The sequence below is a fragment of the Pyrgilauda ruficollis genome, unplaced genomic scaffold (genome assembly GCF_017590135.1).
Source record: "Pyrgilauda ruficollis isolate IOZ18807 unplaced genomic scaffold, ASM1759013v1 scaffold216, whole genome shotgun sequence".
Lineage (NCBI taxonomy): Eukaryota > Metazoa > Chordata > Aves > Passeriformes > Passeridae > Pyrgilauda > Pyrgilauda ruficollis.
In genome coordinates, this window is record NW_024520984.1 from 228,505 (window position 1) to 243,710 (window position 15,206).

The 15,206-nt window shown below is 56.8% G+C and overlaps 1 protein-coding gene across 5 annotated transcripts in view; it reads right to left on the reverse strand.

The window, feature by feature from the left end:
* Positions 1-15,206, reverse strand: part of FOXP4 (forkhead box P4) — a 53,189-nt gene that overhangs the window by 15,187 nt on the left and 22,796 nt on the right. For 4 of the 5 annotated variants that reach the window (XM_041468264.1, XM_041468262.1, XM_041468263.1 and 1 more), the window contains exons 1-3: positions 10,896-10,945; positions 4,648-4,770; positions 2,863-2,949 (exon numbers count right to left, since the gene is read on the reverse strand). In XM_041468264.1, the coding sequence (XP_041324198.1) occupies positions 2,863-2,949; positions 4,648-4,752 (192 nt within the window). In that variant the 5' untranslated portion in view covers positions 4,753-4,770; positions 10,896-10,945. Of the gene's footprint in view, positions 1-2,862; positions 2,950-4,647; positions 4,771-10,895; positions 10,946-12,096; positions 12,187-15,206 lie in introns of those variants that run through there. The other variant, XM_041468265.1, reaches the window with a different exon arrangement.

Here is a 15,206-nt window from a genome sequence, read left to right on the forward strand (position 1 = left end):
CATTCTTGGCTTGGGGCTGGGGGGTCTGCAGCACCACCGAGACTTGGCTCCCCCAGCTCATTCCCAGCCCCCAGCACATTCCCAGCCCACTCGAATCCAAGGCTTGGCTCCCCCAGCCCATTCCCAGCCCTCTCCCAGCCCATTCCCGGCGTGGGGCTGGGGATCTGCAGCATCACCGAGGCTTGGCTCCCCCAGCCCATTCCCAGCCCTCTCCCGGCCCATTCCCGGCGTGGGGCTGGGGGTCTGCAGCATCACCGTGCATTAGATGCAGCTGAGTGGGTGCAGCCACCGGGGCAAGAGGCGCCGTCACTTTGATTTATGAGCACATCAGGAGGAGTTTGCGCCGTGACACGCGGGACTGACAGCAGCACTTCATTAAGCTGACACCGGGGTTAGGAGCCAGCAGCCCCCCCTCCCCACCCTGCCTGCCTCAGCACAGGGACAACCCCTGCCCTCGGCAGCTTTGGGGACACATGGAGACCTTCCCAGGGGATTTTGGGGTCTCTTGGAGAAGCCAAGCATCCTGGGAGGAGCAGGATGGCAGGCACGAGGGTGAGGGGCTGCAGCACAGCTCCTTGTTTCCTCCTCCCAGAGATTCTGCCCCTGCTTCCAAGGATATCAGAGCTGCTCCCCCTGGAGATGCTGCCCCTGCTCCCGGGGAGATCAGAGCTGCTCCTCCCAGAGATTCTGCCCCTGCTCCTGGGGATATCAGAGCTGCTCCCCCTGGAGATGCTGCCCCTGCTCCCGGGGAGATCAGAGCTGCTCCTCCCAGAGATTCTGCCCCTGCTCCTGGGGATATCAGAGCTGCTCCCCCTGGAGATGCTGCCCCTGCTCCCGGGGAGATCAGAGCTGCTCCTCCCAGAGATTCTGCCCCTGCTCCCAGGGAGATCAGAGCTGCTCCTCCCAGAGATTCTGCCCCTGCTCCTGGGGATATCAGAGCTGCTCCCCCTGGAGATGCTGCCCCTGCTCCCAACTCCTTCCTGGTGTCCTGCCCACCTGCAGATCCCACTCCAAGCTGCTGACTCAGAGAGGAGCCCTTGGAATCAGGCAGAGGGGAAGCAGAAGGTGCTGGGTTTACAAATCTTGCAGTGAGGCCGGAATTAAATCCAGCTATGGGTTTCCAGGAAAGATCCAAGGATGGCTCTGTGGAGGCATCCCAGACATTCCAGCTCTTCCCTGAGTTTCAAGGAAGCCACAGCATCACCATTCCCAGCAGACAAACCTGAACACAGACTTCAAGAACACCAGCTACCCAAATTTTTGGGGTGAAACCAAAGCTTATCCAAGGATTTTGAGGAAAGGAAACACTGACATCCCCTTGCTGAGAACCCCTCAGTGCTTTTCCCAGCAGGAAAGCTGGACACACATCCCTCCAGCAGCATCCAACACCCCTTCCCCCCCTGCTACACCCTTTCTTGTTGGATAAATTTCCCATCTCCTCTGTACCATTTAATTAAAAGTTAACACGAGCTTTTTAAAGCAGAGCCCGCTAAGCAAGCGCTTTGTCAGAGCTTAATTATATCCCTGCTCGGTGCTGCAAGAGAACATCGCCAGGGCCAGCAGGAAAGTCCTTGAGGAAGCTCACATTTACACCTCCCCCATTTCCTGGAGCACCAGCAGCTCCTGGAGATGGTTCTGATAACCCTGACCCTGGAAATGCACCAACACCCCACAGTGAGCCTGCCTGAGGCTGCAGCAGGTGACCCTGAGCCACTGCAGCCACCCTGGTCCCCTGATGCCAGCGTGGCTTTGCCAGTGAGTCCTCCCTGTGCCACCCCAACACACAGGTTGGGCTTCAAATCTTCCCTCCCTGCCAAAAAGATGAGTTTCAAGTGCTGGGTGTGCATCAGGGTGCTGGATTTTGGGAGGAGTGATGGCCATGAACAGCTCCAGTACTCCTGCTTGCAGCAGGGATGTGGAGGGAGTGGCTCAGGAACAGGTCCCTTGTCACTTGGAGCCCGTGGAAGGACACTCAGGGGAGGGGCAGCAACACCAGACATGAATTCTGCAAAACTGCACAGCAAGAAACCCCATGTGAAGCATTTTGGCAAGAGAGAGGGGCAAAAGTACCCAAGGAGAAGGAAGGGAGCAGTGCTGCCTGCTGGCTGGGCTCTGTCCCCAGCCTCTGTGTGACCAGCACGTCCCCAAAACACAGCCACAACCCCTTGGGGGGCATCACTGTGCCCTTGGGGGCAAAAGCTGCTGTGTAAAGGGAGTTCTGCAAGATTGCTGCAACCACAGGGGCACAAAATGAGTCTGCACCAGGCACTGACCTGCCCAGCACTGGTGATAGTGGGGGGCTGAGAGCCCTGCCCACCTCAGGGTCTCCTGCTGGAAGAGCCCTTTGCAGGGATCACTGCTGTTTGCCACATTCCCTGGGCTTTGGAGAGCCACCCTTCCTGGCAGGAAAAGCCCAGCTCTGGTGCCACCTGACCAGCCCTGCCCACTCACCAGGGCACTGCAGTGCCAGCTCAGCCAGGACTGGGCTGCCCAAGCTGAGCCTGGCAGGGCTGGGCTGGGCTGAGCCTTCTCTGCTCCCACCACAGGGGGATTTGGGGAGCTCTTGCTCTGTGCTGGGGGGATGGCACCTGTCTCTGCCACCAGGGAGGGTCCAGTGGCCCCTCCAGTGCTGCCCCACACCCCCTACATCTTGTAGATGCACCAGATCACAGAGAGGGAGGAAGAGGAGGAGGAAAAGGAGGAAGAACAACTCCCAGTGACTGGACTGGTCACCCTGGCACCCCCAGAGCAGGATGTCCCATGTGCCACTGCCATGGCCCCCCTGGGGGTTGTCCCACACCTTGTTTTGTGCTGGTCCCCTTTTAATTTGCTGCCAGCCCGGTGCCCCCCAGGTGAGCTCACCTCTTTGGGTTGCTGCTTTCCGGCTTGCTGCTGGGTCAACAGCTGCAGGTGAAGCTGCTCCTGCTGCTTCTTGTAGTATTCCTGCAGCTGGGAAGGGGAGAGAGCAACGGGATCAGCAGTGGAACCACCCCGTGCCCACCTCACCACCCCGTGCCCACCTCACCACCCCGTGCCCAGCGCCAAGGCTTTGCCACAACCATGCCAGCTGCTGGCACTGTCACCAGGCCAGGCTCCCTGTGTCACCCGGTGCAGGGCAGGAGGGAAGGCACCCACCAGGGCAGTCAGGGCAGCAGAGGAACCCTGGGCATGCATTGCCAAGGACTCTGGATCCCCCTGGGCCTTGAACCCCCCCAAACACACCCAATGCCCACCCTGATGTTTATTTTAATGCCAATCCGCTGTCCCTTGAGGGAAAAGCAGGCTGGGGTGCTCTGGCACACCACAGAGCATTTCAGGGTGGGGAAACCCCAGTTTTGGCATGGTGGGACCCCAAAACACCCCTGACAAGTGCTGTGAGAGCCAGTGGGGTCCCAGCTGGGGAGGACCAGGAGCAGCCACAACCCCTGGCCTGAGAGAGCTGGGGGTTCATCCTGGCAGTCAAAACAGCCTCTCAAATCAAAGCAGAGCTGTTTGCTGGGCCATTAAAACAGGGATAAACCCTCTGGATCTATAGGGAGCCACCAGAGAGGGTCCCAGTGTCCACAGGCAGCGCTGGGACCTGCCAGCATCGCCACCAGCTCTCACCCTGGCCCCTAAATAAACTGTGGGTGATGGATTTGCTGCGTGCAGGGAGGGGGAGAAAGGCACGGGGAGGTCAGTGAGACCCCCCAGCCCCCTCGCAGGGGCTCAGGAATGTCCCTGGGGATGCCGGGAAGCCTTTATCAGCTCGGGGCTGCCAGCAGCCAGTGGCTGTTTGTGTCTGAGAACAGGTTTGGAGGGGCTGGGTGTTTACCCCCGAGCCAGCCCGAGCCAGGGAGCTGCGGAGTGGCCGGGCTGGGAGCAGGAACATTGGGTCAGGGGTGAGAGGTGTGATGTTTGGTTTGCTGCCGGTGGAGAATGTGAGCTATTCCGGCCTGGGTTGTTTAATTTGCAGTCAAACGTGTTTCTTTATCCGGCTCCAAAGAGGCTTGTGGAAGGACCCACCCAGGGTAGTGTTTACCCTTTGTTCTTTCCCTGGGGCCAACCTTGAATCCTTATCAGGCTGTTTGGAGTAAACAGGTACTGGAGGCAGGAGGAAGGGTGTGGAGGATGCTTGTGGGGTTTCTCCCTCTCTCCCTCCTTCCCGCTGCCGGGAGCTGTTTACCCAAGCAGACATATTTTGTTTCAGAGTGGAAATCTGCTTTTTTTTCCTTTCCCTCATTTTTCTTCCCTCCCCATCTGACTAAAATCTCTGGAAAAGCCGAGCAGGGCCATGAGAAACAAACCTCAGCTCTGAGCTGGACACAGGCACCTGCCCAAAGCCCAGCAGTGGCCATGGGGGCTCAGCTGGGGGCACATCCAACCAAGAGAATCCACCCCGACCCTGGCTTTTCCCAGGAGCTGGGCAGCCCCAAATCAGCCCTTGAGCAGGAATTTTGGAGGTTTTGAGACCCTGGCTCAGGGTGGCAGCACCAGCACTGTCAGCACCTGCAGGTCTTTTCATCCTTGGACGTGCTGGGAATCTCAAAGGAAATATGTGGAAAGCAGAAGGAGGAAAGGACCCATTTTTCTGCCTCCAACAAACTCCAGCACTCCCAGAGCCCGGTGGGAGTTGCCTGGCTGGATTCAGCCCCACTGCAGCGTTACCTGTTGCAGCATTATTGCCTGCTGCTGCTGCAGGAGGGCCTGGAGCTGGGGTGGGGACAGGATCTGCTGCATCTGCTGCGGCGTGATCATCTGCGGGGACATCATGGCCACGGACACGGGGACCTGTGACAGCAAGGACACGTCACCACTCCCAACCCCAACCTGTGCAACTCGCCCCAAACACCAACAGTGCCTTTCCCAGAGCATCCTCCATGTCCCCCACTCCTCTGGATGAAGCTGCTGTCTGTCCCCTGGGACATGGCAATGGCAGGGAGATGTCCCACGGTGCTGCTGGCACCAGGATGAAGCTTCCTGAACCATGAGCTCCCCCCACAAGCTGAGAGCTCTTCTTTAAATGCAGTTTAGCTGGGGGAACTGGGCATCAAACCACAGCTCCCTCCCCTGCTGGGAGCATGGGAAGGGTGGAGGGAAACGCCAGGGAAGTGGGAAGATACTGATCACCCAAATAACTCTGCAGAGCAGAGCACTGAGGAAGAGGTTACGGGGTTCTCCAGACACATCAAAGCTTTACCTCCAGCTGACACCAGTAACTCCTGTAATTACTGTGCCAAGAGGAGGGAGGGCTGAGGGAACCTGCCAGCCCCTGCCTTTGGTTATCAAAACACGGGTCCACACCCCGGGCAAAGCTCCTGGGAAGGTGTCAGTGATGGATCCCAGCCCTGCTGGGTCCTGCCCAGGTGGAGCAATGCCCGGATGGAGCCATCAGGAGCTGCCTCATCCCAGCCTTCCACCGATCCCACCAGCCCAAAGCCCCTCCTGAGGCTCTGGGCAGGGTTAGGGCCTTGCTGTAATTTAACAACCCTCCTGGCTGCCTCATATTCCTAGCAAAGCAAATAAGAATTGCTGGTCAGGAGCCACCAGCAGCCACGAGCTCTTCCAGGGGTTCCCAGGAAGAGGCAGCAGCTCCTTGGCATGTGGGATGGGGCAGAGCACAAGCCAGGATCCAGCTGCACCCCAAGGACCTGGTTCTGATCCAAACTAAACAGCTCCTCAGCCCCTCAGCCCAAGCTCTCAGGATCTCAAAGAGCAGAGAAACCCAACAAAGTCCCATGGAGAACCTGGTTCCTGCCAGCCCCCCTGCCCAGGACCCCCAGTGATGCCCAGACTGCCCAGCCTGGACCCCTTGCAGCCACTCCAGCGGGGATGGGACCACAGGGTGGCCCCGTGCTGTCCCTCCTGTCTGTGATGGGTGTCCAGCTGACCTTCAAGGGAGATTGCAAAGCCTTATCTATTTACTCAGGCATTCTGCTGCAGGGAGGTGTCGGACACGGGGCGAGCTCTGTTTGTCACCAGCGTTTCCCCCTCCAGCCACCTCCGTGGCAGAGCTATTGATTAACTCCTCTGACTTCCCACCCAAGGGCTGGAGCTCAGGAATGAGCCCCAGCACCCTGCAAGGCTCCAGCACCCACCAGAGAGCCCCGAGCCCCCCGCGGCACCAGCACCCAGTGAAGAGCTGCTGTTTTGGGCACCCAGGTGCTCGCAGCCAGCTGTGCCAAGCCCTGGGCGAACATCTGGGCAGGAGGGAAGCTGGCGAGGAGAGCGAGGTGCGCCGCTAATTTCCCTCTGCCAATTCATCAGCCAGCAACGTGCTCGGAATGAGAGCCCCTAATTAATTGCTCCTCCACATCCCCCCCAGCCCGGGCGGGCTCCCCGCCCCCTCCCGCGGCCCCTCGAACACGTTTGCTGGCATTTTCAAATCGGAGGCATCCTAATTACCGGAGAGTTATAACACCTTCCATTTCTCGCCCAGCGGACTGACACCCTGTCAAGAGCAAAGAGAATTGCCAGAGGTTTTGACAACACTAATTGCCCCTATAATCTAAAAACACAAAGGAGAGGCGATTAGTCGAGAGGGCCCCAGCTCTCGATCCGACACGAGGTTTTCACAATGTTACAAGAAAACAAAAGTGACGCTTTTTAGAGTTTGATGGCTGCTAACAAAAGCAGAATTATATTTTCATACAACCTTTGTCTGCATTAAATGGCTTTTTTTTTTTCTTCCCCCCCACCCCCCCGCATTTGGATGTGGAGCTGACACGGAGAAATGGTGGCGGATCCGTGTGGGGGTGAGGTGGGAACGGGGTGAACTTGAGAGGGGCATCTGAGCTCTGCTGCTGCCTTGGTTCCCGTGAAGAATTTCCCTACAGGGTGGAAAACGTTCCTCTCCCAGTTAAGGTTTCCAGGGAAAGCAGCAACTTTTAGTAAAAGAGGAAATTCCCACTTACAGGCGGTTTTGCTCCTATTCATCCCACGCCCCGGTGCTGGGAATGTTCCAGCACTGCCTTGACCCCAATATGGGCCAGCAAACCCCAGTGCTGGGGGCTCTCTGTCCCAAGCTCTGGTGACAGTGCCAGCTGCCTCTGTTGGGGACAGGGAGAGCTGCTGGTCTGGCAAAATGAGATGGGAATGGAAATGGGGTTGGAAATGTCCATCCCAACCTGCATCCATGGCCCTCAATGACAAGATTCCCTATGGCAACATATGAGGCCAGCCTGGCATCCCTGGATAACAGTGGGATCGGGGCAGCAACTGCCTCAAAATCTGGGATGCAGGTGGTCAACGTGAGAGCTGAAGGGTGCCAGGCAGAGCAGTACAGGGGCTGTGAGGGCGAGTGTCACCCAGCTGCCACCAGCCCTGGACACCAGAGCAGCACAAGGGCTGTGAGGGGTGAGTGTCACCCAGCTGCGGGGTGAATGCCACCCAGCTGCCACCACCCCCAGGCATGGGAGCAGCCAGGAAATGTCCCTGCAGCCAGCACATCCCTCGGGAAGCAGGTCCCGGCAGCAGCCCCGGAGCAGCAGCAGCAGCGGCTGGGGACCAGCCCGACGCGTCACGAGCTGGCATCTGCCAGACACCGAGTCAGGAAGGGTTTGACTCACGCCTTGGCCGGCTGCCACCCCGCAGAAACTGCTTACTAACAGCTCTGGCTGCTCCCAGAAACACCCGGCACTGCTCGGGCCGGCCAGCAGCATCTCCAGGGGCTGCTTTTCCAGGCGGGCCCGGCTGTAATCCCCGTGCCAGAGGATGGGGCGGGAGCAGCAGGCAGTGGGTGGAAAAGCAGGCAGGTATTCCAGGGAATATTCCCTCCCTGAGCCAAAGCCAGCTGAGGGAAGCAAGACTTGGCTGTGTAGAACGAGGCAGGATGGGGAGTGAGGCTCTTGAGAAATTTTTCCTAGATTTTTTTGAGTTGTTTTTACGGGAAGCGGATTGAACTCCCAGGCACAAGGCAGAGCGGGGGAAGCCACGGCCCGGCGGCCTTGGCTCGCAGCGCCGCGGGATTGTCATCAGAAGGACAGTGCCCTCCTGACCCCGGGGACAGCTGGCTTGGCACAGCCTGGGGACATCCTCCATCAGCCTCCAAACACCCCTGCTCTGCCGTCACCCGGGCTGGGAGGTCACCGCAGGAGCCACCGCGTCCCCAAGGGCCGCACGTCACCGCCACGACGGGAAGGGGCAGCTCCTGCTCCACGGCTCAACCACACAGCCCAGACCTTGTCTACCCATCCCTGCTGGCTCTGGGATCATGGATGAGCACCCCTCTCTCTCTCCAGAGGGTGCTCCTGGTTTCCTGAAGAGATCAGGGCTGCACACCCCTGCTCTGATCCAATCTTGGGGTTTAACTCCCAGTTAGAAACAGCAGAAAACATGTTTGTGCTGTTTTTTTCTAATTTTAACCACTCTTTTCAAATCCAAACCAAACAGAAACAAATTGAGGAGACTGGGAACAGAAGGACCGAAACAACCACCAAAAGCAGCTTCAAGCTGTGCTGTTTTAAGGGCAGGGGCTGAGCAAATCCCACCCCAGAGCACCCAATTCTCACAGGACAAGAGCAACCCCAACCCTCCTGGCACATCCTGGCCTCCCTTCCTGCACTCAGCATCCCTGGGTGAGCTCCAAGATGCAGCTGGCTCACACAGTGTTCACTGGGAGTGCTCCCAGTGCCCAGGGCCAGGCAGTGATGCCACTGACACCGAGGTGACCCCAGCCATGGCTTATAAATCCTGAGGGGTGGCACAGGGCCACCCAAACCCTGCTGTGCCACCTCTAGACCTCACCAGGCAGGGATGAGCCAATGCACTAAAACCTGCCCAGGGTCAGAGGAGGAATGAAGCTCAGCCCCACATGCCAGGCTGGGTTTTGAGGCTCTGGGTGCTTTTAGGAACAATTTTAGGAACACTCTGAACAGCCCCAGCACCAAAGGCTTGAGTGCCCAGGGTGGGGTGGCAGCAGCATGAGCAGATGAGGGGACACCAGCCTGGAGGACACCAGGCACTGATGTTCAGCTTCCTGTGAAGAAAAGGAGGAATCAATCCCCGGCATGTTCAGCCCAATGTGTATCCTCGTTAGAGCATCCTCATTAGCACATCCTCGTTAGCGCAGCCTTCCTGCTGGGGAGGCCCCACTCACACCTGGCTGGGCTCCACAGTCGCTGCTTGGGGACAGTGGCAGCAGAGGTGACAGCACTGAGCCCCCTCCTCCGTGAGCCCCTGTCCTCCAGCACCACCCGAGCAGGGTCCCTACGTCCCCTCCGTGAACAGGGGGTGCTGGCACAGCTTTCACACCGATGATTCTACAGGGATTAAAGTGACTTTGCTCCTCTGTGAACCCAAAACACCAATCCCAGAGTGGGATGATGGCACTGGCACCGGGCTGGCAGGGCTGGGGGCTTTGGGATGGAGCAGGGACAGACAGGGATGCTCCAAGTTCAAATGGAAAAACCTCGGTGCGAGCCCAGACGGACAGGCTGCTGCTGGATTTTTTTCTCTCGGAGAGGCAACTCAGAAGGGCTGGTATTGATCTGTCTTCATTACCCATTTCACTCAAGTTTCAAATCAACAAAATACACTTTTCCGCTCTGCTGCCCTCCCCGCTGCAGCAGACAAAAGAAAAGCAATTTCCCGCAGTTTGCTCCAAACTCCTCTCCTCCCTTCCCCGGGTGCCCTCCAGCCCCTCTCCCCTTCCAGCCACTTGATCCAGCAGAGGCAGCTCTGAGGGCACCCAAAGAGGGCACCCCGTCATTCCCAGGTGCCACTGACAACTCGGGGTGCTGCTTCTCCAGCACCTCCTTCCTTGGGTTTTCCTGGATCCCCGCAGGATCCCAGGGGGATCTGCTGCTCCCACCATCCCAGCATGACAATGCCCTGCAACACCTAAAGGTCTCAAAAGCAACATTTTGTCAGTGCGCACCAAGTTTCCAAGAGTTTTAAAGTTATAAAGAGATAAACCTATTTTAAAATGTTTTAGAACACCCAAAGATGGGGTTTTGGGGTTTTTTTTTCCTTTCCTGCAGCTGTAACTGGAGCAACAACATGAGACTGTCCACACACACCTCCAGGCATCTGTGGGAAGAGGGTCCCTACTCCAAAAACAAACCCCAGTCCAAGATGCTGAGACCAGCAGCTCCCTGCTTGTTTTTAAGCTCAGGCTGTCGGGAATGTCATTAATCCTGCTGGCTCGGTGCCCCAAAAATGTCCCATCCCCATCAGTGGGGTGACAAGGAGAGTGCATAGTGTGGACAAGCATGGGGGTCTCCTGTTCTCCCTGCCAGCACTGGGACCCTCCTGCTCCAGGATTCCCCCAGGATTAGGGGCCAGGACCCAGCTGGCACAGAGCTGAGTGGAGACAAAATTCCCCATGGATGTGCGAATCCATTCCCAAACTTGTGGGGCTGCACATCCACAGGCAGCGAGCCGGGCTGGCACCCCAAGGACCCCCCAATTCCCAAACATTCCCATCCTCCTGTGCTTCCTGCTGCCTCCAAGCCAAGGAGGGCTGTGCTGGGACCCAGCCTTCCTCCTCCTCCTCCTCTTGCAGCCGTCCTGGCCAGTCTCATCCACACCACCGTGCCTTAGATAAACTTCCTTTCAAAGGAGTCTGCTTAATCCCCTATCTCCCCTCGGTCAGATCCCGCTCCAGCTGCCGGCGGGGCCGCGGGGGGAGGGACTGCCGGGCGCTGCTGAGTTATGAGCTATTTCTGACTCACGTCTACAACTTTCACAAGTCCTTTTTGCAACACGGAGAGAGAAAAAAGGGAGGAGGGGAAGGAGGGAGGGAGAGAGCAAAGAGATCCAGTTCGCTCCGGCAAAAAGCCGCTGGCCAGATGGGCAGGCAGGGAGGGGAGGCTGAGGAGCAGCACGGGATGTTCGGCTGCATCCAGCCGGGAATACCAGGGAGAGCAAGGAGGGATAAGCAGCAGCAGCAGGAGGAGGAGTGCAGGGACACACACCCACGGAGGGGAGCGAGGCGCCGGTTACCGGAATCTGACTTCACCCTCGCCGCCTTTGTCCTCTGCAGACATTTTCCATGCAGTGACTGCATTTCCTTCCTGCCGGCACCGCTGGAAAAAGCCGTCTGTTTGTGCCGTAGGAGCCCTGACTAATTCCCACTGCTCCCACCCAGCTGCTGTTTCCCAGTCTGGGGGGTTCTGGGCTCTCCTGACCCCCGGCAGCCCTGGGATTTGCTGCTGGATGGCTCAGCCGTGCCCTGGCACTCCAAGCCAGGAGAGGATCCCGGGATTGCCCATCCCAGCCCGGCTCCTGCTGCCACCCGGCTCAGCCTGGCACAGGCAGGACCTTCAGCTCCGAGAGTGCTTGTGCTAATTACTTTCCTTTGTTAATTAAACCCACGTGGCTCTAATAAGGTAACCTGCTGTTCTCCGATAAATTTAATTAGCCTGAAGGGAGAGCCCCTCCGCACAGCTATTTAAATTGTCACTTCCCATTGCATGGGCTTTGCTTCTCCCTGCCTCCCTCTCTCTCCACATTTCACCCTTCTCCTGCCCATTTTCTGCCCTTTTCCTTTGGCAGAGAAGGGGAGCAAAGGGGAGGTTCCCCATCCCTACAGGAGCAGGATGTGCCAACCCAAAGCCCATTTTCCTGCCCGTGCCACAAATCCCCATCCCAGCTGGGCCTCTGTCCCATCCTGGAGGACCTGCCCTGGCTCCAGCCCAAAAGACTGTTCCCTTTTCCAGCCCTCCGTGCCACCCTCACAGCACCCAGCATCAATCCCGGGATGCTCCAACCCTGGGAAACTCCGTCTCCAAAACACTGTTCCAAAAAGTGATGACACACGTTGACCTCCCTTCCCCAACCATTCCCACACACCAAAAAAAACCTCCCAAGAAACTTCTGGAGATTTCCAGAGGATTTAACGCCTGGAGCGCTCCATCCACGGAGGTGACAGGAGTTTGTGCTGTCCCACAGCTGTGGCCCAGCCAAACACTGTTCCAAAAAGTGGTGACACGTTGACCTCCCTTCCCCAACCACTCCCACACACCAAAAAAAACCTCCCAAGAAACTTCTGGAGATTTCCAGAGGATTTAACGCCTGGAGCGCTCCATCCACGGAGGTGACAGGAGTTTGTGCTGTCCCACAGCTGTGGCCCAGCCCTTCCCAGGAGGGGGGTGACAGGGGACACTTGGGGCTCACCTGCACCGCTGGCTGCTTGCCCTCGTTGCTGCTGGGGGAGCTGAGCCCCGTGGCCTGCTGCAGCAGGAACTGCCGAGCCACCTGCAGAGCCTGCAAGAGAGACACAGGGGTGGGCATGAGGAAGGCTCCCTCCTCCTCCTCCTCCAGCTCTGGTCCATTCTCCATGGATTTCCCTCACGGGATGGGTTTGATGCACAAAGAGGATGCGCTCCCCGTGCTCACACCAGTACATCCCGTTAGAGACCAGCACTCTCCCAGCCGCCATGGGGACAATCCCGTCCTCTTCCAAAAATCCCCACCAGCTCCAGCATTCCCATCTCACAAGGGAATAACTTCCAAACTTCCTCTATCCAAACAACTCAAAACTCAGATCCTCGAGGACAAACACTGCAATTCACCGCTGGGAATCAATGATGGAAAAATCCCATGGTCCTGATCCCGAAGCTGCCTCAGCCCCAATGGCAGCAGCGCTCCCCGTGCTCACACCAGTACATCCCGTTAGAGACCAGCACTCTCCCAGCCGCCATGGGGACAATGCTGTCCCCTTCCAAAAATCCCCACCAGCTCCAGCATTCCCATCTCACAAGGGAATAACTTCCAAACTTCCTCTATCCAAACAACTCAAAACTCAGATCCTCGAGGACAAACACTGCAATTCACCGCTGGGAATCAATGATGGAAAAATCCCATGGTCCTGATCCCGAAGCTGCCTCAGCCCCAATGTTTTCTTTTTTCTTCAGGGCATTTTATTTTCCCTGTTATTACCAGGGATAGATGTGCATCGGTAATGCGAGCACAAAAACCCTGTGACAGTTATGACAGCTCAAGGTCTGATATTTTAATTACTTTTGGAAATGAAAACAGTAATTCCAGTTAAAAGCCAAGGTGGAAGAATCCACTCGGCAGCAGCTCAGGCCCGAGGCTCCCACCAGGATGGGTGCTGGAGCACTGGGCTGCATCCCACATCCCCACAGCAAATCCCTGAGCTTTAGCTGCTTTTCCAAGTGTCTTTTAGCAGAGTTTTCCACGGATTTGGCTTCTCCATGTGCAATTCTGCCATGTTTGCAAGCACCACCTCACAGAGGACACCCAGCGAGGGCAGGCCGTGCCCCGGCTTGGCAAAAATCAGCGCAGCAGGGATGGAAAACACAGGGGGGAAAAGCCTCAGGAACAGAATTCCAGCACACAAAAAGTGCTGCACAAGACTTCTCCAATACACAGAAAGTGCTGCACAAGACTTCTCCAATACACAGAAAGTGCTGCACAAGACTTCTCCTGGAATTTCCCTTCCCAAACCCAAGGCCTGGCTGGCCCGGGGTGCCAGCGAGCCCCCAGCGCCCGCCGGGCTCGGCCCCACCGCGCCGCCTCTCAGGGGGGAATTTAATTCACTCCCCGCTGGCTCCCTCACTTTGGTGTGCTCTGAAGCACGAAATTACAAAGATTTACAGGAAAAAAAAACCCGACATGGCCTCACAATTGCACACAGGGGCCTCTCTGGAGCTGCCCCCTCCCTCCCTGCCTCTGTCCCGTCTCCATCCCGAGCTGGGCTCAGCCTGCGGACAGGGATGGAAACCTGCTGCAGGATCCCTCAGACAGGGATGGAAACCTGCTGCAGGGCTGGACAGGGCACGTGGAGCACCCAGGATGGAATTTTGGGATGCAGAGCCACCTGTCAGCTGTATTTGTTGCCCGAACAAGGCAGGAGGAGCAGCCCGGTGGTGGGGATATGAAGGTTTTCCATAGGGAAGTGTCAGTCAGAGCCTCTCCTTGGGGCTGAGGAGCTGGGAAGGAGATGGAAGAGTTTCCCTGTGGGAGTAGGAGGGATTTTACCTCTGTGAACCAGAGGAAAAATTATTTATAATAAAAATCAACCCATATCCCACTGCCTGGTGTTATCCAGGAGTCATCAGCACATCACCCAGAATGGCAAATGAATTCCTTGTGTCAAACTCCCTCTGATCACCAAATAATCCCTGAAAAAGTTTGCAGATGATCCCAGAAATTTGCAAATGATCCCAGAAAAAGTTTGCAGATGATCCCAGGAAAAGTTTGTCTCAGACACAGCCAGGGCTGGTTTGGTTCATGCCCTCCCCAACAGCAGCACATTCCAGGATGAGGAAGAGGATGGGGACCCGGACATTGCTGGGGGAGGCCCAGAACTTCCTTGGGATGTGGAACACACCTGGGATGGCAGGGAGAGGTGGGAGATGCTGGGAGGTGTGTACTGGGATGGGGAAGGGGTCAATGAACAGCCCAGCCATGCTGGGATCAATCCCACCCTGCTCCCAGGATCCCCCCAGGGATGCTCATCCCTCCCCTCAGACCCCAAATCCCCAAATTCTCTGAACCACCAAAAAATCTAGACATCCTCCAGTAGGGGAGCAGCCCCTTTTTCCAATTTCCATGCAGCCTGCCTGAGGATTATCCTGATTTTTGCCCGTGCAGCCTGTGGTGTTCCACACACCCACACCTGGATGTGCTGGATGCCTCTGCAGACCCCAACAAGGGCAGATTTTGGCTGCCTTTTCCATGGTAAACATCACAAACTCCCATTCTGCCGTGGGAAACACCAGGAAAAAAAAAAAACAAAAAACAAACAAAAAAAAACCATCCTGGCTCCAGCCCTGGAATAGCCCAGGGAGAGCTGCCTCACACCACACCTTGGATTAATGTGGGATTAATCCTCATCCCTGCCTTTTCCTCCTCAAAACCTGCCCCAGCAGAGCCTCTTCAAGGCCTCCTGATTGGGAAGAAATGGGTCAAGAGCTCCAAAAAGAAAAAGCTTGGAGAGCATGGAGACATCCATGGGTCATCTGAAAAGGAGGAGCCGCAGCCTACCCCCAAAAAAACCAACCCAAAATAATCCCAGGACAAAGGAAAATCTTGCTTGGGGTATTTGAAAGTGCCTCATTTACCAGATATTTCACTTTATGAGGATGGAGTTTTTAATTCCAGCCTGGATGCTCCAGCTGGGAAGAGCTGCCCAAAATCAGCTGAGGGACTTTCCACCTGGATCAGAGCTTTATATGGTGTTTTACTTCCCAAAAAGAGAAAAAAACACCTGAAAAATTCCATTAAAGCAAGAACTTTGCACGGAAAGAGGGAGAAAG